At 44.6% G+C, this 22,800-nt stretch overlaps 2 protein-coding genes across 3 annotated transcripts; one reads left to right on the plus strand and one right to left on the minus strand.

Annotated features, from left to right (window-relative positions):
* Window positions 1-11,133: 11,133 nt before the first annotated feature.
* On the minus strand, window positions 11,134-17,114 carry TFPI2 (tissue factor pathway inhibitor 2). 2 transcript variants are annotated; one of them, XM_040549597.1, is made up of 5 exons: window positions 16,831-17,114; window positions 16,559-16,738; window positions 15,966-16,145; window positions 14,524-14,697; window positions 11,134-12,257 (listed from the first exon to the last, which is right to left on the minus strand). In XM_040549597.1, exons 1-5 carry the CDS (start codon window positions 16,910-16,912, stop codon window positions 12,157-12,159), a joined length of 717 nt encoding a protein of 238 aa, XP_040405531.1. In that variant the 5' UTR covers window positions 16,913-17,114; the 3' UTR covers window positions 11,134-12,156. The 2 variants fall into 2 exon arrangements, with proteins under 2 accessions (XP_040405531.1, XP_040405530.1); XM_040549596.1 differs by having other exon boundaries at window positions 11,134-12,260; window positions 16,831-17,094.
* Window positions 17,115-20,131: 3,017 nt separating this feature from the next.
* On the plus strand, window positions 20,132-22,635 carry LOC121066192 (guanine nucleotide-binding protein G(I)/G(S)/G(O) subunit gamma-11). The gene is made up of 3 exons (XM_040549602.1): window positions 20,132-20,323; window positions 20,470-20,573; window positions 22,386-22,635. The coding sequence occupies exons 2-3, from the start codon at window positions 20,478-20,480 to the stop codon at window positions 22,509-22,511; spliced, it is 222 nt and encodes a 73-aa protein (XP_040405536.1). The 5' UTR covers window positions 20,132-20,323; window positions 20,470-20,477; the 3' UTR covers window positions 22,512-22,635.
* The last annotated feature ends 165 nt before the right edge of the window (window positions 22,636-22,800 follow it).

The following is a 22,800-nucleotide window of genomic DNA, read 5'->3' on the forward strand; positions in this document are numbered from 1 at the left end:
TGTGCTGTTTCAGGCAAATCACTTATGTCCTCAAAGATGTAACTTGAAAGTAACTTTTCTTAACTTCATGAGAGCTACATGTCCAACTGGCCTTTGGAAGATGCGTCCTCTTTCCTGCAAAAAGGTCGTGAAAGAAGCTCCCTCGTTCATCAGGGAGCACAATTAGAGTCAACAACCCATCACCTGGGAGACTGTGCCTTCAGGCCTAGCCATATGCTGGGTGCAGAGATGTCTCCAGTTTTCTTGTCAATAGAACTTCTAAGTTCATGTGCAGTGTCAAGCAATCCCAGCTTTACATCTGTTCTCAAAGTCTGTTCAGGACAGAAGCAGCCTCAGTGCATTCATGCAGGGCTGAGACTGAGCTAGTAACTGCTGCCTCCAGGCTGAAAGTCTGGGGGCACAACGCAGAGACACCTGAGCTGGTTCTGCAGGAATTTATGTGGCTGTAACACTTTTTTTTTGTCTGCACTGCTCCATTATCCACTGAACCTCAGCCCCAAATCCCCTGGTATCAGGAACCCATCTGCAGATTAAACATCACTAATTACTGCACTAATGGTAGTGATATAAGCACTCTGAAAGGACTCCTAGGTTTTGTAGATCTTCATATGAGGTAACATCTGTTTTTGTCTGTATTTTTCATGGTCTCCTCAGTCAAATGACCATACTGATTTTTCATCTGCCAGGCTTCCAATATTTCTCATTGATATGAGAACTATATATGAAGCAGGTATACATGAAATCTCTGACTAGACTTGGTCACAGAATTACAAAAGGAAAAGCCTTTCTGTTGAGAAATATCAGTCTGCTTGAGACAGACTGTTTCATGAGAACATGTTTCTGTCAACAGCATCAGCAGAGAAAAGAACAAAGCATTTTTCTTCCTTACATTCAATATATTTTGGTTGGACTTGATTACTCTGATACTTCTCTTGGTAAAAATGATGCACTTGAAATGTAATTCAATCTTACAAAACTAGTCTTTCATTGAAAAAATAATTTTTGTTGTTTTTGTTTTTGTTTTGTTTTGTTTTGTTTTTCCCAGCCTAACAATAGAAGAAAATATTTGGTACTTCAGGGTTACCCAGAGGACAGGAATTTTGTTTTTTTGACAAAGAGCATTGCTTACAAGGTCTACATTTCACATTTGTTGAGTGCTCTAATTGCTTCTAGACTGTGTTCTTGGAAGTTCAGGAAGTTCCTTACAGGGTGGCTTCTGTAGAAAGATTTCCATCAGTTCGTGGCTTACGCTTGCATTGGTCATTGTCAACTGTCAATATGCTCATGAACGTCCCTGCTATTTTTATGCATGACTGGATCCATAGGAACCTGACTCTCTGGCCTTTCCCATAACCTGCTACCAGGCCACCCCGTAAGGGCTTTCTGATTCAGCTAGTGTGAAGGAAAACAGTGCAAGAATCATTGCACAACACGTAAGGTTTATATGCATTTTCCCATGCCAATCTCCACCCATCCCAGCCACTAACCGAACAGTAGACACGTTGTCAGACTCAGGTGAATGCGATAGATCTTTCATCTTCCTTGTATTCATCGTAACATTTATGTCTTCCTCCTTTTTTCAGCAGTCAATTAATTGAATTATCAGAAACTGACTGGATTGCCCAGAGATTTCCAAAGTAAAGACAGTAATGAACAGCATAGCTAGCATCTAATTCTCTTTTGGGTTGAACATTGAAAGAGAATTGAGAAATAATTTACAGTAATATCACAATTTGTCCCAAAAACTGTTAGCAAAAAATCAGGAAGTCATTACCAGAAAATAAAGTCTTCCTTTTTGGATGATGTCAAGGATGAATTTGGTGCAACATCTTCATTAGCTGAAAGGACTGAGACTTTGACAGTTGCTGTATATTCATCTCATTCCCATTTTTGTGATTATGTGACATGGCAGCACAGAATCTGACATAAATAGAAGAAAAAGGAAAAAAAAAAAAAAAAGATATTAAAATAAAAGATTAAAAACAGCCTGTTTATCCTGGTTGATCTTCCTGAAATATTTAAAGCTAATTGTATCATTATGAATAGAATAAAAATGTTTTTGTTGGGTTTTCAGTAGTCCACTTTTACTGGATTGCTTTCCAATTGGATGACAGGTGTACATGAAATTCAGCCTCTGGCCACTGAAAACCATCACCCTTACTTTACACTGCTTTGTGGCCTCTTCCCATGGCCTAGCTCTCCTAACTGAGCTGACAGACCTCTCTTTGCACTCTTCACTGGTCAGTCTGCTTCCTCAGTTCTTCTCTTTCACATATACAAGTATATGTATATACATGAACTTTTGAACTTTTGATTGACTTTTAGTGCTTATGAAGAGGCCAAAAGATAGCTCTCAGGTCTTTTAAAATCTGCATATTGCCTAGCCAGCTGTGTTTAGGGCTGCCTGTAAGAAGCGCTTGCAATTTCTTTTTTCTCCAAAGGAAGAGACCTATTCTCTGAGTCCTGGCCTTGGACCATGAGCACATTCCATTCTGTGCATCCAAGAACCTTCGATAGCAGAAGCATTCTGGTCTGGGTTTTACTGGAACTGGAAGCAGCAAGTGAAAGGCTGTGTATCTTAGGAATCTGAACTATTCAATATGTCAACACTATTTGAAGATCCACGTGTGCGTCATGTTCTTGTTTGCAAGCTAATTAGATTACTTGTTTTGAAAGACGGATTAATGAATTAATCACAGGGTGCGGTGGACGTTTTTTCTTAATGTTCTGACACTAATTTAATATGAGGGCTTATGAGGGCTTTTTTTTTTTTTTTTTTCCTATTTATGATTCATCTCTGAACTGGAAAACATGGAAAGTGGAAATGTGAAAACGATAACCATGTTAGAAAATGAACGTGGCAACCATTGCCATCTTTGGCACAGCAAGTTTTCTTTCATGTTATCTGGAATTGTAGATAGTACCAGCAACCATGGAAAGGGGAATGATATGAGAGCTTTCTAGTTAATAAATCAGAGCTGAATGGAATAGGGTGTGGTTTGATTGCGCAAAATGCCAGACAGGTTTCTGTTTTGCAAAACTGAAACTACAGGAGGTTCACATCTTGATATCTTCTCATAGTACAGCATTTATGGAAATTCTGCCATATTTTTGCCCTTATTCAAATTAGCTGAGTTTTGAGCAACTCCTATTAGTACTGACCCAAACTCACTGACTCAACAGCAGAAGCCAGCAGAGACTGGGACCTGGACCTGGACTCTGCGTAGAGCGGGAGACCACTCTGGCCAACTGGGCAGCCGCACCAAGTCAGGCATTTATGTGTGCATGGTCATTTTCACTTATTTTCCTGGTTTTCAGCTTTCTAGTTTTAGACAGCTCCTCACATAATGGGCCAAACTGTTCATGTCCTTCTCTTGGTCACCTAACCCACCGAGCACAACATCATGGGGTCCTGGCAGCTGGCACACAAGTAGGGAAAGCATTTAGATGTTGAGCAATACCAAAGCATGCAGTTCTTAGCAGGACAATTGGCATGAACAATGAACAACCTGGTCTTCTATCACTTTGAAAATGAAAGGTGGAGCCAGATTTTTGAAGATATTTACCTTAATAAATAGAGAAAGAGATAAATGTCTAGGGGCAGAGATAAGGTGCCCTAGGCATTTTTTTAAAAGTGTCTGGGAAATTCCCACTATAACAATAGGAGTTATGTAGCTAGGTACCACTAATCAAACACCTTTGTAAATGTGGTCTTTGTTTCCTAATCCCTTCTGGTTCCACCTTCAGTGTGGCAGACAATCTGTGCAGATAGATACAGGACACACAGTTCCTTCCGCAGAAACCTTCTTTTGGTTCTCCTTTGTCACTAAAACCAAGGAAATGACGGAGACCAAACTATAGCCTGCAAAATCTTCATTATTAGTAAAGGGGACGTTGTAGAGACTAAGCATATCCCATAGGGTCTCTCTGAGGCAAGGCAGAGTTTCCATAGCTGTTGATTAGGAAAATAACCATATTTTCCTGAAAATTGAATGACTGCTAAATGGAAACTTAGCAGACAAAACACAGAGAAAGATTGAGTCCTAATCACGTTTAGGAGTGTGACTATCCACATATCTGAAAGAAAATATGAATAGGTCTTACAGCAGTGAATGGATTCTAGTAATAATGCATCCCATTGCTAGGTATGGTATGTATTTAATTGCATATTGCAATTTCTCTTCACATCTGCTTAGTTTGAATGTAATATAATGGAGAAAAAGCTGCCACAGCCATTCAGCAGCTGCAAAAATATAGAAGTCATGCTTTGGTGTGCTTTATGAGGCATTTGCTCCAGTGCTGCTGAGACTTATTTCATCAGCTGGAAAACAAAAAATATTCCTTATTTTATGTATTTGGATGTCTGCTGAAAAAATATTCTGAAAAATATTACCTTCAAGCTGCTGCTGACTACAGTGATGCATTTCAAAGGTCTATTAATAGTGTGTGCTTCCACCAGAGAGCCCAGATAGCTCTTTCTTGTTTCTTTTTGCTGTTTGTACATTAGCTGGTGTACGGTAGTGCTGTAACATTGCCGCGTGGCCAACATGTTTCTCATTGCAGTGCTCAAAGGATGTAAATCCATCTTGTTGCTTGGAGTCTCCCTCACCCCACAGCCACATCCCCATCCCCACCAGGAGTGGATGCACCAGCACTGCCTCCCTCCCCATGCCCTGCTTCTCCTGCTCTGCAACCTGTGTGCCCCCGTGCCACCCTGTGCAGCTTTGAGCTGCCCATAGCTGCAGACAGCACTGGCTCTGACATCAAAACCAAGCCTGAGGGCTGTGCCTCGTGCTAGGAATAGGGATTTCCCCCAAAAATGGGGAAGCACCCTGAGTACCCAGAAGTGTGGACTCACACGGGCCCTTTGTCTTCTGGTGGTGTCCTCAGAAAACTGATTTGCATTTCCAGGACTGGGTTGCTCTTTCCTGAAGATATACTCATGAAAATGTGGGCTGAGAGGAATGTATTTTCACATGTCATCTGGTCCACCCCTGGCTAACACACGCTGAGCAAGATGCCAGGCATTGAGTTTCAGGGCTGCTGCACAAGCACTGTGTGGGCAGAGACTGTGGCAGTGGGCAAAGCAGGGCCAAGCCAGGTGAGTCAGCCCAGGCTCTCCCTCGTCCTTCCAGCCAAGGATTTCCTAGCAAACGGACAAGCATCACCGCACAGCTTGAAAAAATACCTCTTGTGTCCTCTTCAGCCTGCAGGAGATGTGACTTATTTTCCACTGATTTACCTTTTACAAGTGTTGAGAACACGCCTTTCCTATTTTTGGAACCCTCTGAGCTATTTCATGGAAGTTTCTTCACAGGGCCAAAGGTTTCAGTGACACACTCTCCCAGGGTGTTTTGTTGCCCCAGGGTCCAGAGGCAACCTCTGCAGTGGCAGCAGGTGAAATGAGAAAGTCTTCCGCATGCTTTAGTGAGGGAAATAGAACAAAAAGAGCTTCTTGAAAGAGAAAACTTCAATCCTAAATGCCATTAAGCGCTTGCTATCACATTCAAAGGTGTAATTCTGTCTGCTGGAGACAGGAGTATTAACTACAGGTGTCTATTCAAAACTGAGGCAGTAAGAGTTTGATGATTCTCTGTCAGCTCCATTTCAGCAGGTTTGGATAGATCTCTTTTGTTGTATGTCTGGAGATCAAGAGAAGCTTTCCACCAGCATAACTACAGAGTGCAGTCTGTAATCTTTTTTCAGTCTCAGTTTTAAAAAGAAAATACAAAATTGAAAAAAAAAATGAGTTCTACTTCACCAATGCATTTACCTTTTTCTGGCTGTTTGCAGCTTTAAATAGTTCTGTGAAAATCAGAATATATTACGATTCATACTGTACAGTCTTCTTGTATCACAACTTAGATTAATTCACAATAAAAGGATGCAGAAATGCTGTTAGGAGATCAGCTAAGGAACCCATTTCAATTGGCAGTAAAAGACACTTAGATGAGGTGTCCAATGACATTTAACATATCAGAAAGAAAAACATCCAAGCTATCTAATGACTTTAAACCAAACTAAGGAGATTTAAAAATTCCTCCTTTAATATATACATGTCAGTTTATCTCAATATTACTTTATATTTTAATAGAAGAGTGTCTTGAAAATGATGTAAAGCTACAGTTCTTTTTGAAGTTGCAAAGAACAATCCCTGATAAAACCTAATCAAGTAAATGCCTTTAATACTAAGACAGATATTTTCCAATGTTTTTCTATAATAGGCTTCATAGTATTTTTGGTACTGATCCTATCTGGAGACATATTGGTGTAAAGAAATGAATTAGTGGGTTATTTCCCAGCTGAGAGGAATCTATTGCTTCACCAGAGCACAAGCAGTGGTTGTGTGAGCACTAAAATAAAAGTAGGGAATAGTTTCACTGAGATTTTTGTTCATCGACTTGCACCCAGGGATAGGAATTGTCAACACAGTTAAGGCAGATACACGTGCTGCTGCAGAAGAACACTGCTCTGTGCAAGACACTTTCCTGTGTTTGAAGGCAGTTGTGTTTGGGCTCGCTCCAGGTTTTGTTGAAATCATGGGAGAGTCCCTCTGGCTGGCACAGCGGGAGCTGTACTGACTCCTTGTACTCCAGCGTGGCAGCCCGTGTCCCTGGGAGAGCAGTAAATACTATTTGTCATCACTGTTTTTCTCATCTAACTTCCCTCCCACTTTTAGAGAGCAAAAACAGGGAAAAAAAAGTTTTGCTGGCCTTGTGGGAAAAAAAAAAAAAAGGTAAGAAAAAGGAAGAAGAAAAAGGAAGAAGAAAAAGAAAAAAAGAAAAATAAAAATAAAAAGAAAAAGAAAAAGAAAAAGTAAAACAAAAACAAAAAGAAAAATAAAAAAAAAAATAAAAGAAAACAAAAGAAAAAGAAAAAGAAAAAGAAAAAGAAAAAGAAAAAGAAAAAGAAAAAGAAAAAGAAAAAGAAAAAGAAAAAGAAAAAGAAAAGAAAGAAAAAGAAAAAGAAAAAAAAAAGAAAAAGAAAAAGAAAAAGAAAAAGAAAAAGAAAAAGAAAAAGAAAAAGAAAAAGAAAAAGAAAAAGAAAAAAAGAAAAAGAAAAAGAAAAAGAAAAAGAAAAAGAAAAAGAAAAAGAAAAAGAAAAAGAAAAAGAAAAAGAAAAAGAAAAAGAAAAAGAAAAAGAAAAAGAAAAAGAAAAAGAAAAAAAGAAAAAGAAAAAGAAAAAGGAAAAAGCCTTGCTAGACTTACTGCTTTCTCCTGGAGGCATTTTTATAGCATATTCTTTTTTAACATCAATAAAAATCAAGATTTCTCTTTGTTGAAAACTACAGATATGATGGAATGCCTGATTCTTGTTTGATAATGAGGTATATTTTTCACACTTTACTCTCTTGACTCTTTAAGTAGCTTTTATTAGTATAATTTATCCATTTTTTCTGGCTTCCCACCCACATAGAAAAATATTCCATAGAGAATATTGTTCATATGCATTTATTAGTTACTGTGAATTCTAGTACTGCATTTCATACTAACCTTCAAAAAGTTTCATCTTGCATTGCCCTCTTAGAAAAGATCCTGCACATTTGCTAAGCAAGTATTAACTCACCTCCAAGAAAGTTCACTGAGCAAAAAAGTTGTAACTCAGCTGGCTGATATATAAGAGAATTTAACCTGTAGTTAATATAGTAAGGCCTTTGTTGAGGATCTAGCATGAACAAAAATAAGGCTTAATATGGCTCACCAGGTTGAAGTTGGGCCCCACCAAGTGAGATGATCTGATGTGCTTTGAGTTCAAATTGTCTTTGAAACCCTGCACACAAAAGCAAACTAGCTGTGCCTGGAAGAGCGTCCAGTCACCTGAAATTACGGCCAGTCCTGTCGGTACAAAGGGAATCTTCATTAGAAGGGATGTACTTTGTTCCCACACAATAGACACAATGTTTTATATTTCAAAACTGGTCTTTAACTTGTCTGAACCACCCCTCTCTCTTTCAAATATAGTTCAGACTTAACCGAGGATGCTCACTTCTCTGGCATCAGTGTGCAAATCACGGCTCATGATCACATCAGTTGCCTAATACCTCAGACAACATGCTTTTGTACTTCTTGTTTACATCGATTTTTTAACATCATTGCTGTTCATTAGTCTTCATGTATTATGATTAATACTCCTTCTCCTCAACAATTAAGTAATTTATCAGATGATAGACGTTACTTTACAGGACCACCATACACTGAAAAATTAGGCTTGCTTCAACAGAAGCAAGTATCTCTTTGCTAATTATCAACAGTGATAGTTATGCATAATAATATAAAGCTTTCTAGATAGATAATGAGGTAGATTTTGCTTTCAATAATACCAGTGTAAATGCTTATTAATTCTGGCACATCCACATTGCAGTTCTTCCAGGTGTTCACAACCATAGCTGGAGTAAATTTATGTTGTACAAGGTGATGAAGAGTTGCCCTCAGCATATAGCTGACTTTTAGGTTTAGGGACTAAATCTATCACCTGTGATTGAGACACAAATTCACTGTTTTTTGTGGGTTTTTGTTTGTTTGTTTGTTTGTTTTAATGTGGTCCATTATGTCTAATGAATGATCGTTCATTAAAACATTACATGCTTTCCTCCACCTCCTAAGCTGATGAGGACCAATAGAGAAATGGAGACATTCCTGGCACTCAGAAATGCGACTCTGGGAATTCCACCCAAACTCATTGTCGTTTTGCTCCTGAAGCATGTAATTGTGAGAAAGTCATTTATTAGGGCTAGTCGCTGTTAAAATGAGACTTGGTGAAATCTTCCTTGCCATTATTTAACCTATCACTAGAAGAATTATGTTTCCACATGGATTATTTTCTTTTCTCTTTTTGATACTTGAAATTCCAGTGAAATACAAAGATGAAGGCACTCTCCTCCTCCTGGAATACTATGCAAAGCAATGCCCTGGGTGTTGCAGAAGGGTATGGATAAAGAATCAGTGCAAATTTTCATTTTTATAGTCTCTGATATAGTTCTTTGCAAAATATCACTAAGAGAAGTACTGGAATTCTGGGTTGCAATGGAAAGTTAAAGATCAGTGACCTTATTTGCAATGGCATTTAGTCAAATCTGCTTATTTCAGCAGCTGCTGCTGAGCGGCAAGTATGATGTAAATCACTAGTCATGAGTTTCAGTGGAAGTTTGCCTAAGCAAGACAAGACGAACCCAACTGATTATAATCACTGCTTCCCTCCTCTGCAGTAGAAATTTGCGTTGTGACACACTGTAGCTGCTGGACACTGGCTACTATAATAAAAGTTAATTTGCAGGATGGTATGGGCTGCATTAATTTTCAACGTGGCAAAATACTAACAGTTGACCCAACCTTGGGCTATTGTTGTTTCATCAGCAAGCTGAAGAAGGAAGTAAGTCATGAGTCATATAAAAGGCCATAGATAATAGAGAATTATTTAGATTAGTCTGGTGGGATATCAGAGTAACCTAAGAACATTAAGCAAAGCAGCAATGTGGCAGCTGAAATTCTTCGTGGCTGAAAATAAAGAGATTAAGGCAGTTACCTCGAAAGAGTGCAATTTATACAAGGTACAATAGTGTCCCTAAGAGACTGAAAGGAGCTTCTATGGCCTCTGCCCTGGTCTTCTCCCCAAGTCCTCCAGAATGCTCTACAGCCTGCCCATCAGGAAACCCTGCAAGAATAAAATCTTAGGTTTTAGGTTAAATTCCTGTCTGATACTGGTTGGATAAGGGATTCAAACCCAAGCCTCTGATATTTCACTGAGTATCCTAGAAATGGAACCTTAGACTTTGAATTATGTTTTTATGCAAGAAAAGAAAGAGCGTGTACAGCAGCCGCACAACAGAAGACTGCAGCTGCCTCTGCTATGGTGGGGATGGAGCCCAGCCCATCAAGTCAGCTCTTGCTAAGCCCTTTATTTGGCCACAAGCAGAAGAATATCAGCCTCTGGGATCCCTGCCAGGATGAGACATCAGCTGGGTGTCACCTTGCCCAGGACATGTTGTATGTGACCAGGCACTGTTATCAAGAAGTAAGGTGAGATGGAGCAGTTCTCGACTTTGGGGCTTCAGTTCCCACGTTTTCCTCAACAACCTCTTTATATTCCAGGTCCACTTTTGCATTTGACCTTAAGATATTTCCAAGTGATAAAGAGGATTAGTCCATTTCTCAAACATGTATCCCAGACTCATGCTGTTAAAAGACCTCTTTCGTCGTCCTCTTCAGCTAAAAAATGTTTAAACAGAACTGCAACTTCTGAAAAGGGCTGCTGTTTCTAACCCAGTCCACAAGCTGCAATAAATGCAGCCGATGTTTCCCAAATGACAGTGCCAAGCATCTAGAAATATTTCAGAGAGACACTCTGGGTTGCTGCTCTATCAGCACCACTGAAATTCACAGCCTGAGGGAAGGGACGGGGGCAGCGTCTGCAGGTAGCATGCCTCGTGTTCCCCAGGGAGCACCAAAGCCTTAGCAGCCTCCTGGGGCTCAGCAAGCAGCCCTAGCCCTAGCCAAAATCCTGGCGGTGTTAGGCCAGCATGCCCCTGGCATTGCCTCCTCCTCAGGGCTGAGTCACAGGACAGGGTTAGGCTGAGGGATTCATTGAAATAAGGTGGGGTTTGTTTCTGAGGTCAAGAACCAGAAACAGAGTGGTAGGAGCACTACAGCTGACTGCTTCCATCGCAAGTCCAGGGCTGAGAGAAAAATCAGTAAGAAAACCAAATCTTGACTAGTTTTGCCAGCATGTTCCCTTTCTGAAATGGGGATAAAGCACACACCTGAAACTTTCTAACCAAATGCCGACGTAATTTCACGCAAATAGCCCGCTACCCTCACAAAAAGCTATTCAGGTAGCGCAACGTCTTACAGGACACCCTGCAGCAAATTGTCCCAGCTAGGCACGCTTTTGACAGCAGCTCCTTATGCAGCCAACTGAGCCATAAAAACTGCTGCAGATGAATGACATCAGTGCAACTTGCAGGCTTCCTTCACATGAAAACCTCAGCGTAAGGAAATGATTTCAGAGACAACTAAACTCTGCTAGTCATAATTAGTAAATAGTAGGTTCCATTACACTTATTGGTGTATGCAACTAATTCACAGTAATTAACAGAATGATGCGACAGGACAAGCTCTTATTTTTCAGAAAAAAAAAAAAAAAAAAGATTTTATTAACAATACTTATGGATTCATTTTAGAAAACACTGTAGGTGAAATTAATCAAAATTCAGATGTGGCTCAAATGTAAAACATAAAAGAAGGTGCAATAATATCACCACAGGCATAATGTAACAAAATAAATGCAATAGTGCCTCAAAATAGGGATTGCACGAGATTTGCAGAAGCTTCTGTTTTTCTCTTTTAACAGCCGCCACATAAACACAAATAACAAGACCCTCATAATGTAAGCAGTGTGGCCCCATAAAAAAAATCAATAGAAATATGCTGATTTATTCCCTAAGAGGATCTGGAGCACAACATAGTTGAAATTTCAAATGTCATGAAAAAGCAATGGCTACGTTTTCATTTTAATAACCACGTAGCTTATTCATTGCCTTCGTCAGAGTACTTGTCAAAGTATCCCTATTCCCAGTTTTCTTTCATGGGATGAACCAGACTTAAAGTTTATACTTCCACCATTATGAAAGCTTCTGAAAGCTTTGACTACCAAAGTGACTGTAAAGGATAGTCTACTGAAATGATAGTGCCAAAGTATGTAAAATGGCAGGGCTACTAGCCTCTGAATACTCTTGTGAAAAATTCCTTTTCTTTAGCAAGCAGAATATGCCCAAAAAAAAAAAAAAAGTCCACTGCAGAGATTTAGCTTTGCATTCTCCTTAGTTATACTAAGAGACAATCGATTTTTTCAAATCTTAATTAATTTGTAACTGCTGAAATATTCTCCCAAGGCAGTAGTAACATTCCCCCATAAAAACATGGAAATCTAAATACGTGGCTTTACCAAAGTATTACTGTGAATACAACAGAGTAGAAGAACCAAACCTAGGTTCATTCTGCTTCTATTAAATGCAGTCCTTTATAAAAAGTAAGTTGGAAAAAAATGCAGTTCTGAAAGACAGAACTACATGTCAACATATAAAACTGTGTGGAAACTATGTTACAAAAGAGGAAAGTGGAGTCAAGAAAGTGTTTCAAACATTCAAGTGCACATTTAGGTTTAAGACTTCAGGTTACGTGTCTGAGGCTTTTTAATCAGTTTTCTCATCATCTTTCTGCGGAATACATCTGTTGTCTTTTTCATGGTCGGTTTCTGACTCCCTGCTAAGAAAATAAAGAAAGTAGTTAGTGAAGCAGTATGACAAAATTGTTACTACTGTTCATTGTTTGGATTTATTTATTTATTTTTTGTATTGTGTTGTTAGACCTGTTCACCTGATAATAACAGCCATGTCAGAAACTGCAAAATGTATTCTCAACACCCTATTCTCACACATTGTAAGGTTTAGAATGCCTCCACTTTGGCACTGGGCCCCTGTTTTGCTGTTCTTTTCCTGAGAAGGAATTAAACCCTGTTCTAGATGCCCTGTGGTAAGACCAGAATGGGATTAAACACCTTTCTAAATTGGGATAAAAAAAAACACACACCACCACCACCAAACTATTACTACATTTCTTTGGGCAACAACAGGGCAAAGTCTAAAATATAACCAGTGCATGTGGGGGGTGAAAATGTAAAATAATTTGGGTTCCTGCACTGAATGAGGTTTCACACAGATGCTGTGGAGCGGTCAAAGGCAGCAGTCGGGTTATTTCCAGAAGAGCTTATGCAACTGTTTTCTTTTCTCCTATAATCTTCTAAAATGAAATTAATCAGATACTTTTTCTCTCCAGAAGCTATAGATCAATGTAAACAGCAGCTGCATATTTGCACAAGGAAGGTTAACTGATCTCATCTTTAGACTCAAGAAGGTAACAGGAAAGATACTGGGGAGGGGAACTATAGGAGCGGGAGAGAAGTGGATAAAGTTGCCTTAAAGATTTGGTTAATGTTGCTGTACACTCCCAAGCTATACAAATTAATATGTATAGCTCAGCATTAATTAGTACTAATTATGCCCTCAACTATGACCTTTGGGTGACCACACCTTTCTGAATTTTGAAATACCCAAGTTAGTGAAAAAACTTATAACCGATCCTCTGGGCTTTGCAATCTGTTGCACCAGGAATGTGACGGATAACATTTTTTTAATGTCTTTCCTCCATAAGGAGAGGGAGCAAGGGAGAACCCCCAGAGCAAACCTGGCTGAGTGTGTGCAGGATGCTGAAGAGGCAGTTTCCTGCCTCCTCTCTCTTTGCACGCTTAGGCTGGAGCCTGGCCCTGCCATTCCCCAGGTAGTAATAGGTGCAAATTAGGTAATCGCTGGCATCTCTGATAGACCTAGCACGCTATTAAAGCCTGCCTTGTAACGCCAGAATGGCAGAGACACACTCAGATTTGTCAGCCACAGAAATATTACTGCCATGAGTAACTGGCAGACAGCATTTTCAGTTCTGAGGACTGTGCTCAGGGTAAAAACCCTGCCCTGCTGGAGCTCCTTGGCCACCAGCTTCAGCAGCCATGGATTTCAAAGCCCAGAACTAGAGGACTTTCTCCCGACTTAGGCCTTCTACACATCTTAAATACAGCAATACTGGGACACTGTAAATATCTCATGTTTAAAAAAGAGCTGGGATCGGTGTTTTGTTTTTTTCTAAGACTAGATATGTGCTAGATACAGCCTTAATTTTTTTTCCCCACTAGTATCATTTTTTAAATATTGTGCTCTGTCTGCTTGACTGCTCTGGGAAGCAACATATAATTATGCTTTTCTCTGTTGTTGATTTACATATCAAATTAATTAAACTAGAGTATTAAGACTTGTAATAGCTGGTATGAACATATTACTGCAGGTAAAAGCACAACTGTTTTGACTTATAAGCACAACCAGTAGCTGATCTGAATAAAACCATTACAAAAAAAAAAAAAATATATCAATCATCTTTCCCAGCCCTTCCCCCCCCCCCCCAGAAACAGTTGATTCAGCACAAGTGATGAAGCAGTAATCTTTAGTAATGGGAATGGAAAATGGGAATAGGCAACAGGGAATTGAGAGGATGGTGACTGCTGAAAATGCTAAGGAAAAAAAAAAAAGTAAATTGATTTCACATCTCATTTTAATCCTACTTTAAAGTATCCAGAAGAAAGTGAGACCTTAATTAGTTTTCTCACTGGTACTGACCAGTTTAAAGACTGATTCCTTGTGTGCTCTAGTAAATTAATTAGTCTTTTTGAGAACCTTTCTCCACATTTCATTCAACAATGGTTTAACGACCTCACATCGCACTTTTCTTGTCAGAAGGATTTAGTGTTGCATCTCAGTTTTCCCTTCCTTTGAAAATACTGAATTCCAAATTCCAAAAAGCATACATTTATAAAAAAAACAACAACAAGGTGAGTAAAAGAACACTCTGGACACCTGTTACTGATATCTGGATTGGTTTATCTGCTTTCGTCTGATAAAATACAAAAAAAAAAAAATCTTACCTTTTCCACAGACATTGTAGCAATCTGTTTCAGTAACAAAGTTATTGGCATTTCCACCACAGCCAGTGTATTTGAACTCCTTACATGATTTACTCTTGGTGTCATAGTAATAGCGAGGCACAGAAGAAGAACACAATCCTTCATCCTTTGGGCTATAGCATAGCAATGGACCAGCTTGAAAAAGGGGAAAAAAGAAATAAAATTATGCAATTTTTATGCCTGGTATATTAAAATTTACCCCACAATTAATTTGTTGGCTAAACACCTATTACTCCCATTGAAGTGACACAAGCATTACCAATGACTTCAGAGACTTACAGCTCACAGGAATAAGATGCAGTAAGTTTGAGAAAGCACCAGACAGTCCCAGAAAATAGGTTTACTAATCCACAAGTGAAATTCATCAGCTTTCCCCATATGCGGTGCTACACATGGGAGAGCTGTGATGTTCACATAGGCTAGAGAGCAGGCTGATTCCACATCTATATACAGGAAAATAACAATGATTCCAGTGGAATTACCTCTGTAGATGAGATAGGCACTATTTTGTCTACCCTTGCTATGCTTTTGCCAGCTGACCCTGCCCACTTTCTGCAAAAAGTACAAAAACACACCATCTTTCTCACAAGAATCATGTTTCATAATGCCTCAGCAAAATCTTCCTTCTGTAGCTGGAGTCTTTTTACCAATTTATTAGATGTTCAACAGAGAAATCAAAAATAATTCAGCATTCACCTAAGAAAATGGTGACAATCTGTCACCAGCCAAAAATAACTTTCTCATCAAGCACTAATGAAGCACAGGCAGCAACAGTTTTGATCCATTCTGGTAGCTCTCTCTTCTTCAAAGATACTGTCAAAGATAAACCAGATGTTAATCTGATGATTAGGAAAACATTTGCCTATAGTCACCTGCTGATAATTACTCTCTTTCCTCTTTATGGTTCGTACAGAGAGACAGTGGTCAGACGAGGCAAAAAACTTCTATCAGGAGTGGAACTGGCGAGTGCCAAAAATCGCAAGCCACCTAACAGCATCTCTCAGGCTTGAATGTGTAAAGGCACTGCTCCTTTATATTGGGATATCAGTTCCCTGCCCATGGCAGCCACAGTGTCCCAGACACCTGCCCAACACCGATCTCCAACCTTGCTGCCCTTCAGGTTACACAGGCACAGCTCTCTGGAAGACAAGAGACCCGCTGGGTGTTGCTGTGGGCAAATTTAAGGTCACAAGACTACACTAACGCAGCATTTTTGTTCTCTCAGTAGCAGGCAGACAAGACCAGTGACACACCAAAGCCTGCAGAAAATTATAAGCATCTGTTTCCCAGAAGTCTTCAAAAACACTGCTGTATGGGTATCCAGAGGAAAATACCAAATAAAGTATCGTCTTCGTATCACTTTCAAACCATCTAGTTTATTAAAAACTTGGAACAACCATTACTTTTCTCTGGCAGACAGTGGTCCACACATGACTGTAAATCTCTGAAGTTGTTGCCGTTCCCGTAACAGCCACCATAGATGAACTCCTCACACCTCATCGAGCTCAAGTTAAAGGCGTATCTTTTTAGATGACCTCTGCAAGGTCCTCCGTCAGCCTCCATCCGGCATAATTTGGGCACTTCTGCAACGAAAACAGTTTCACCCTCAGTGAAAGTCGACCCTTTGCGCTCCCTGTCCCGAGCAGCGATGGGTGGAGGTCGACACGAGATGAGATGCTGCTATCCTGGTTGTGGGCAAGTCCCCAGGCCTGCAGTCTTAATAAAGCGGAACAAGCTTTGCAGGAGGAATCAGCCGCGTTCATCAGCAGCTAGTTATAAAACTAAATTATATTTAAAAAAATAACACATAAATCCCTTGTGTCTCCTCTGACACAACTCCCTCTGGCCCCTCAGCAGCAGCAGCAGTTACTCGGCTCAGGAGGGGTGGATGTGTGGGGAGAAAGGCTCCGCTCCCTCCAGCCCCCGGCCACCCCGGCGCTGCCCCGGAGCCCCCCGCCGCCCCCCGGGGTGCCGTCGGGCCGTCCCCCGGACTCACTCTTGATGGTCCAGCAGCTCTTCTCGCAGTCGTCGAGGGTGAGGAAGTTGTTGGCGTTGCCGTGGCAGCCCCCGTAGGTGAACTCCTGGCAGCTCTGCGTGTACCTGTCGTAGTACCAGCGCGGCACCAGGGCGCGGCAGGGGCCGTCGTCGGGGGGCAGCAGGCAGGCTCGCTGCTTCTCTGCGGGAGACACGAGCGCCCGGGGCTGAGGCCACCTCGGCGGCGACCCCGGCCCCTCGGCAGCCGCCCCCGGAGCCCGCTCCTACCCCTACCTGTGAGGCTGTGAGGCGCCAGGGCGGCGCAGGCCAGCGGCAGCAGCAGCGCGGGCAGCGGGAGGCGGCGGCCGGCGGCCATGTCGCGACAGCGGGCGGCGGAGAGAGACGGGCAGACAGACAGAGAGACAGGCGGGCGGACGGACACAGGGCGGCGGGGTCCCACGAGCGGTCGGCGCTGCCCGGCCCGACGGCAGCGCTTTATATGCGCCCAGACGGCTTCCCCGGGCCGCCTCCCTCCTTGCGCGTGTGGTGGGAGGGGAAGGGCTGATTCAGCGGGGCAGCAGGGCCCCGATCACCCGGCCGTCACCGGGCGCGGCGGGATGCGCCCCTGCCCCAGCCCCGGCGCCCAGGGACGCCCCCCGACCCGCCGTCGGGGGGGGGGGGGGGGGCTCGGGCGGGGAACAAGGGGGCGGCGGGGGGGGGGGGGACCGTCCCCGGGCTGCTCCAGCCGCCGTCGGGGGGCGGTGGGGAGCTGGCCGGGGTCCACGGCTGTGTCCCGATTCCCTCCCCCTGCCGTGCCCCGCACGTTACGGGATGATGCTGGAAGAGGATTTCCTGTTAATCACGGAATCCGGGACGGGGCTCGCAGCCAAAGTCCGCGCTCGGCCCCACCGCGGCGGCTCCCGGTGGAGGGTGGCAGGACCCCAGGGGTCCCTCTCCGGGGGGGCCTCCCCCCGCCGGGCCGGGCACGGGTTTAGCCGGTGCCACTGAACACAGCACCCACGGGTGCCGCTCTTGTAACGCTGCTTTAACTCGTGAATCCCCCAAAAAAACGAGGCGCTGTACTGGAAAACCCGTGGTGCTGAGCGGGTGAAACCCCTGGGTAGGTCAAAAAGAGCTGGATTTCAGGAAATATCACAGCTGGGGTTATTCTGAAGATTTTTAACCCCAGCAGGCAAGCCGGTGTGATGTGGCAGAGGAAGGGGTGAGCAGCGAGCAGCACGCGTTCCTTCTCTGATCTATGAGAGCCATTACATTAATTAGTGCTTACTCCAGATTTAATACAGTATCAGAGATAAGAGTGCCTGCAAATTAGTCACCGTGCTCTCCGTGGATAGCAAGAAGTTAATCTGATCTCCTGTTAATCTCCTCTCCCTGCACAGCCACAGTGCTGGACCTCCAGGCAGGTGCTGCCGTGGCCGAGTTGCGATATGGGGCCCTGGAAATCCACAGCCTGCGGGGACAAAGGCACAGTCCTTTGGAGTGTGAGGAGGAGGGCTTCACTGCACCCTGCTTATCTCAGGAACTCACTTTCTCTCAGTGTTTTCCTTATATCATGCAGGATTACCACCTAGTTTTCAGACAAGATTTTATTTTCCAGAAAGGCAAGAAAGAGGAGCAAATTCAACCCCCCAAACGTAAGGGAAAGGTATAAATGGCACCTCTCTCAGTACTCTTTCAGAACTGTTCCTTTTCTCAAAAATCTCCAGTTGCCAAAGGATAAGTGCCTGTTTTAGCTCAAAAACAAAAAGAAACACAAAAAAGCGCAACAAACTAAACCTTAGTACACTTTGAGGCTTCACCACAGGACACATCTGCCATGTTTTATATATATAACGTACATGTATATGTTCTAACATGTCCTCATTTTTTTGTTGTTAAGCTTATTATGCACAGTGACTGTAATAAAGCTTAGGTGCCTTCAGTAGGAAATTAAATAAATAAAGTGCACGTTTCCTATTTCCAGAGAAACTCGAAAGGGCATCTTTCTAATATTAGGGAACTCTCAAGTGATTTTAATATGACTAGACTAACATCCTTTAGCTTTCACCAGATTCTGTTGGAATTGCAAAAGAAGCCATCGAAATACCACTTTAAACAACAGCAGCAAAATGAATGCTGTCATGCTAATACCATTTTCCATTTCCTCAGTGAATGCACACACACAAATCAAAGTTTGAACTAAACTCACCTATCCATCAATACCGCAGCACAGTGTAGCATTTACTCAGTTGCTCCTTTGCTGTAGCAGCAATCAGGTTCACTTAGATAAGGAAAGTATTTGTAAAAATATATGAACTAGAGAAATAGTTAATGTAGCGAGTGGTAGAAAGTCCTTTACTAATCGTAGTTAGCAGATTTAGTAGACAGAGTCGGCAGACAGCTCACTGTAGGCTTTCCACCACAGGGTTATTGATGCCCAGCTGCAACCTTCCTGTTCCCACTGACAGCCCCTGTTCCCCTGAGCCCCCTGCAGCCCACCACCCTGTATAGCCACCCCGCAGTGTGGGCAAAGGTTGTGCTGGGGAAGGCCAAACAGCTCCTTCCAGCTGTTTTGGCTGGCACAAGGACCAGCAGCTGGTGGGCTTTGGGCATGCAGCTGCCAGTGCGGGTTGTGGGGGTGTGGAAATTGCCTACCAGCAGCTGGGGATAACAGCCAGAGGGATGGACGGGCAGAAGAACTGATTTAATAGACTGGCTAAAATAAAACAGATACAAACCCTAGCAGCACTATAGGAGCAGCAGTGGAGGAGGAGGAGGTAAATGTTGCACTGCTGGCAGCTGCTTAAATCTGGTGGGTGGGGAGAGGACAAAGGAGTGTCCCTATGGCCGTAGGCAGAGGTGGAAAGAAGGAGGAAGAACAGCCTGCAGGGGCCTTTGTAGTGCCCCAAACCCAGAAGGATTCATACAGGCCCATTTTAAGGGCTGCATCCAGGCCTGCAGCTTTGTTCAGTGTGAAGGGTTGTGGCTGTGCAGATTCAGCCTCTGCTGGTTTCATAGGAAAGCGGCTGCTAGGATCAGAGATGCCAGGTGCTGTACAAACTGCGTGGAGGGACCAGCCTGTTCAAGAGCAATCCCCCTGTTTGGGGTCTAGACCTCATCGGTATATGAATATACAGGAGAATTTCTCAGTTCCTTCTTGTGCTTTCTGAACCCATCAGATCTCTCACAGAGCATCCCCAGTCCTCAGCATCCATCACAGCTGCACAACCCGAGATGCTCTGTGCAGGCCGGGCATGGCAGCCCTTTCCCGCAGAGCTGCAGCTCTGCCTTGTAGACAAACCTACCAGCCTGGCCTGGAGACTTGATCCGAGAGCAGTTCCTTCCCCTCTCAGCCTTTTAGTCCATTCCACTTTCAGTTTTAATGCACGAATACTGGGGAATGCGCCCAAGCAAAACACCTGCTGCTGCCTCACCTCCCGGACCAGGAGATGCAGGAGCCCAGGGATGCGGGCGGCATCACCGTGCGGGACGGGAGGAGCGGAGGGAAGGGAGCTCAGCGCTGGGACTGCGCACCCGGCCGCATGAGCCCCCCAGCCGGAGGGGGACACCCTTCCCGGAGCCCTCCCTGTGCACGCAGCCCCGGTGTGAACGCCCCGGCGCCCCGGGAGCGGGGCCGGGCCGGACGGCTGGCCCTAATCCGGTTAAGGGAGGATTAGCCCGGCGGTTTAAAGGCCGGAGCGGCTCGGGGAAGGGGTGCGAGGAGCGGCGGGGAGGAAGCGGCGGCCGCGGAGCAGCGGGACGGGCCGGGACAGCCCGGCGGCACCCTGTGAGTGAGCCCGGGGGCGGGCCGGGGGCGGCCGCCCCATAGCCCCGCCGCCCCGCAGCCCGCCCGGGGGCTCCGGCCCCGGCCGGCCTCGCTGCCCAGCGGTAACCTTTTGTCCTCCCTCCTTGCCTCCCTCCGGGCTTCGGCAGCGTAAACCATGCCGGCCATCAACATCGAGGACCTGAGCGAGAAGGACAAACTGAAAATGGAAGTGGAGCAGCTGCGGAAAGAAGTCAAGCTGGAGAGGCAGCCGGTGAGGCAGCGGCCGCGGGGGGCCCCGGGGCCGGGGGCCGAGGAGCCCGGCACCCCCCGGGAGCGGTGCCCGGGGCAGGTCGGGCGAAGCCGGGCGGGGCGGAGCGGGAGAGCCAGGTCCTGCGAGGGGCAGGGGCGCTGGGGGCCGCTCTGCCCCCGTGTCGCCCTCAGCGACCCCCGGCCGTCGGGAGGCGGCCGCCGCCCCGACGTGCGGCTGGCACCGGGCTCGCAGGGGGAGGCTGCGGGGAGAGGGGGAGGCCCCGAGGGACCGGCACCCGCCGTTCCCGTGGCCTTGGGTGCGGCACGGCACGGCATGGCACGGCACGGCCCCCAGCAATGCGGGGGGAGCAGGAGAAGCAGAGCCCGTCCTCGCCCTGCCCGAGCGAGGGGCAGAGGGCAGAGGGGTGCTGCTGCAGAGCCGCGCTCCGTCCTGCCGTGCCCGGCGGAAAACACCGCGCTCTTCTCCGTCATCGACGCTTCTTCCCACGGGTGAACTGGTTTTCCAGTGATCTTTGTTGTTATTGTAGTATTTCTGCACAGTTTCTATACGTGGAAGAGCAGAACTGATCTCGCTCCATGATAAAACTTTTTTTTTTTTTTTCTTATTCTGCATTCCAGCAGAAGCAAACTCATCTAAGTAAACACTTCTGTTTAAGACTAATGCGCATTTATGTTAGGGGATCAGTGGAATTATTCATGCGAATTAGCTCTAGGTACTTAGCCCAGAAAACAAGAAAGCCACAATTACGTTTTAGGTGCCAGTTAGCTATGAGTGGGTGTACACGTTAGGTGTGGTATGGGTGACAGCTCCAGCAGTGCTGAGGGCCGCACATGCAAGTACTACAGACACCTAGATTATCCCTCAGAGAGTTCCCAAGCAACTGAAATATGTGCTGTAGGACGTATAGATTTTGATTTTCATAACAACAACTTAAAACCCTATCTAAATATTCCAAATAACCCAAAAGACTTTAGGGAAAGTTTCTGCTTTCCCTAAGGGAAACGACAGGAGCGTGTGGTCAGGGATCTTCTGGAGCTGGTGGGACTCGCTTGCGTGCCGTCAGGCTCCACACCCACTGTGGTTGCACCTGCTGCATGCGCTGCCTTCTGAGAACAAAAATAAACCTGTTCCTTCTTCACAGGCGGGTTTCTGTGCAGGCCTGCCCCACTGGGTGCTGCTTTGCTGTGAATGGCATGCAACGTGTCACGTGTGTTATGCCCTTTCTTAACGCGGTAGAGTATTTTATTAACCGCTGTTTCAATTAACCCCAGGTCACCTGTAAGTACATTCTTTCCTAGTTAGTTCTTGACCACCATTTAAAATGTGTGGTTGCTCCCGTAAAACTGCAGGGTGGGGATTTGAGTTGCCACCAAAAAATCATTATTGGATGTTTTGTTTGAGGAAAACATGTAAAGTTACGTATACTTGGAAAACAGATACCACCACATTGTGGAACTGAGATTTTGCTGTTCCTGAACACTTTGACTATAAGACATGCTGGGGGGAAAAGCATGTGGTCCTCAGCTTAATAAAACTATACTGGCTATTTAAAAAATGTAAGTTTAACTATGAGGCAACTGCTGTTCCAAGCAGCATACACATTTCCAGTGATGCTCATGCCTTCAGTGAGTATCAAGCCGTGAAAAAGTGGAAGGAGGCTGAGTACACACGCTTAGTGCTGGCTCTGTGGTCAGCTCATCCCTATTCAATGGGCAGGTAAATAGGGAAAGATGCGAATTCACCGTGGCGCGGCTGGGATGCGCCCCACCAGCTCTGGCCATAGCACTGCCATGTGTTTGTTCCCCGCTCCAGGTGTCCAAGTGCTCCGAGGAGATCAAGAACTACATCGAGGAGCGGTCGGGCGAGGACCCGCTGGTGAAGGGCGTCCCGGAGGACAAGAACCCCTTCAAGGAGAAAGGAGGCTGTGTCATCGCCTGAGGCTGCCAGTCCCCAGCTCCGCCGCTCCTTGTCCTAGACGCTCAGGAGCAGATCTTCTTCTCCTTTTTTTTTTTTTTTTTTTCTTTTTCCTTTTTCGTACAAAAAATAAATAAATCTGAAAGCAGCCTAGCTCGCCTCGCTCCCTCCGCACGGCCGGGTCCTTTCGCTTTCGCCACCTGTTTACCGGAGGCACGCTGGTCGGCACTAAAAAAAAACCTGCCTGCCCCTCGACGGCCTGCCTCGGCCGGGTAGGGGAGCCTGCGGGGGGCCGAGCCGAGCCCAGCCGTGC

Source organism: Cygnus olor, chromosome 2 (genome assembly GCF_009769625.2).
Source record: "Cygnus olor isolate bCygOlo1 chromosome 2, bCygOlo1.pri.v2, whole genome shotgun sequence".
Lineage (NCBI taxonomy): Eukaryota > Metazoa > Chordata > Aves > Anseriformes > Anatidae > Cygnus > Cygnus olor.

What these genes read in the sequence shown, in the direction of transcription:
- TFPI2 (XM_040549596.1), bottom strand. Translation starts at nt 16,912, where the DNA reads ATGGCCGCCGGCCGCCGCCTCCCGCTGCCCGCGCTGCTGCTGCCGCTG. An exon ending in CCACTGTCTGCCAGAGAAAA is followed by an intron (nt 14,698 to 15,965) that starts GTAATGGTTGTT and finishes CCCTTTTTCAAG; the next exon opens with CTGGTCCATTGCTATGCTAT. An exon ending in CTACAATGTCTGTGGAAAAG is followed by an intron (nt 12,261 to 14,523) that starts GTAAGATTTTTT and finishes TTATTTTCTTAG; the next exon opens with CAGGGAGTCAGAAACCGACC.
- LOC121066192 (XM_040549602.1), top strand. Translation starts at nt 20,478, where the DNA reads ATGCCGGCCATCAACATCGAGGACCTGAGCGAGAAGGACAAACTGAAA. An exon ending in TCAAGCTGGAGAGGCAGCCG is followed by an intron (nt 20,574 to 22,385) that starts GTGAGGCAGCGG and finishes TCCCCGCTCCAG; the next exon opens with GTGTCCAAGTGCTCCGAGGA.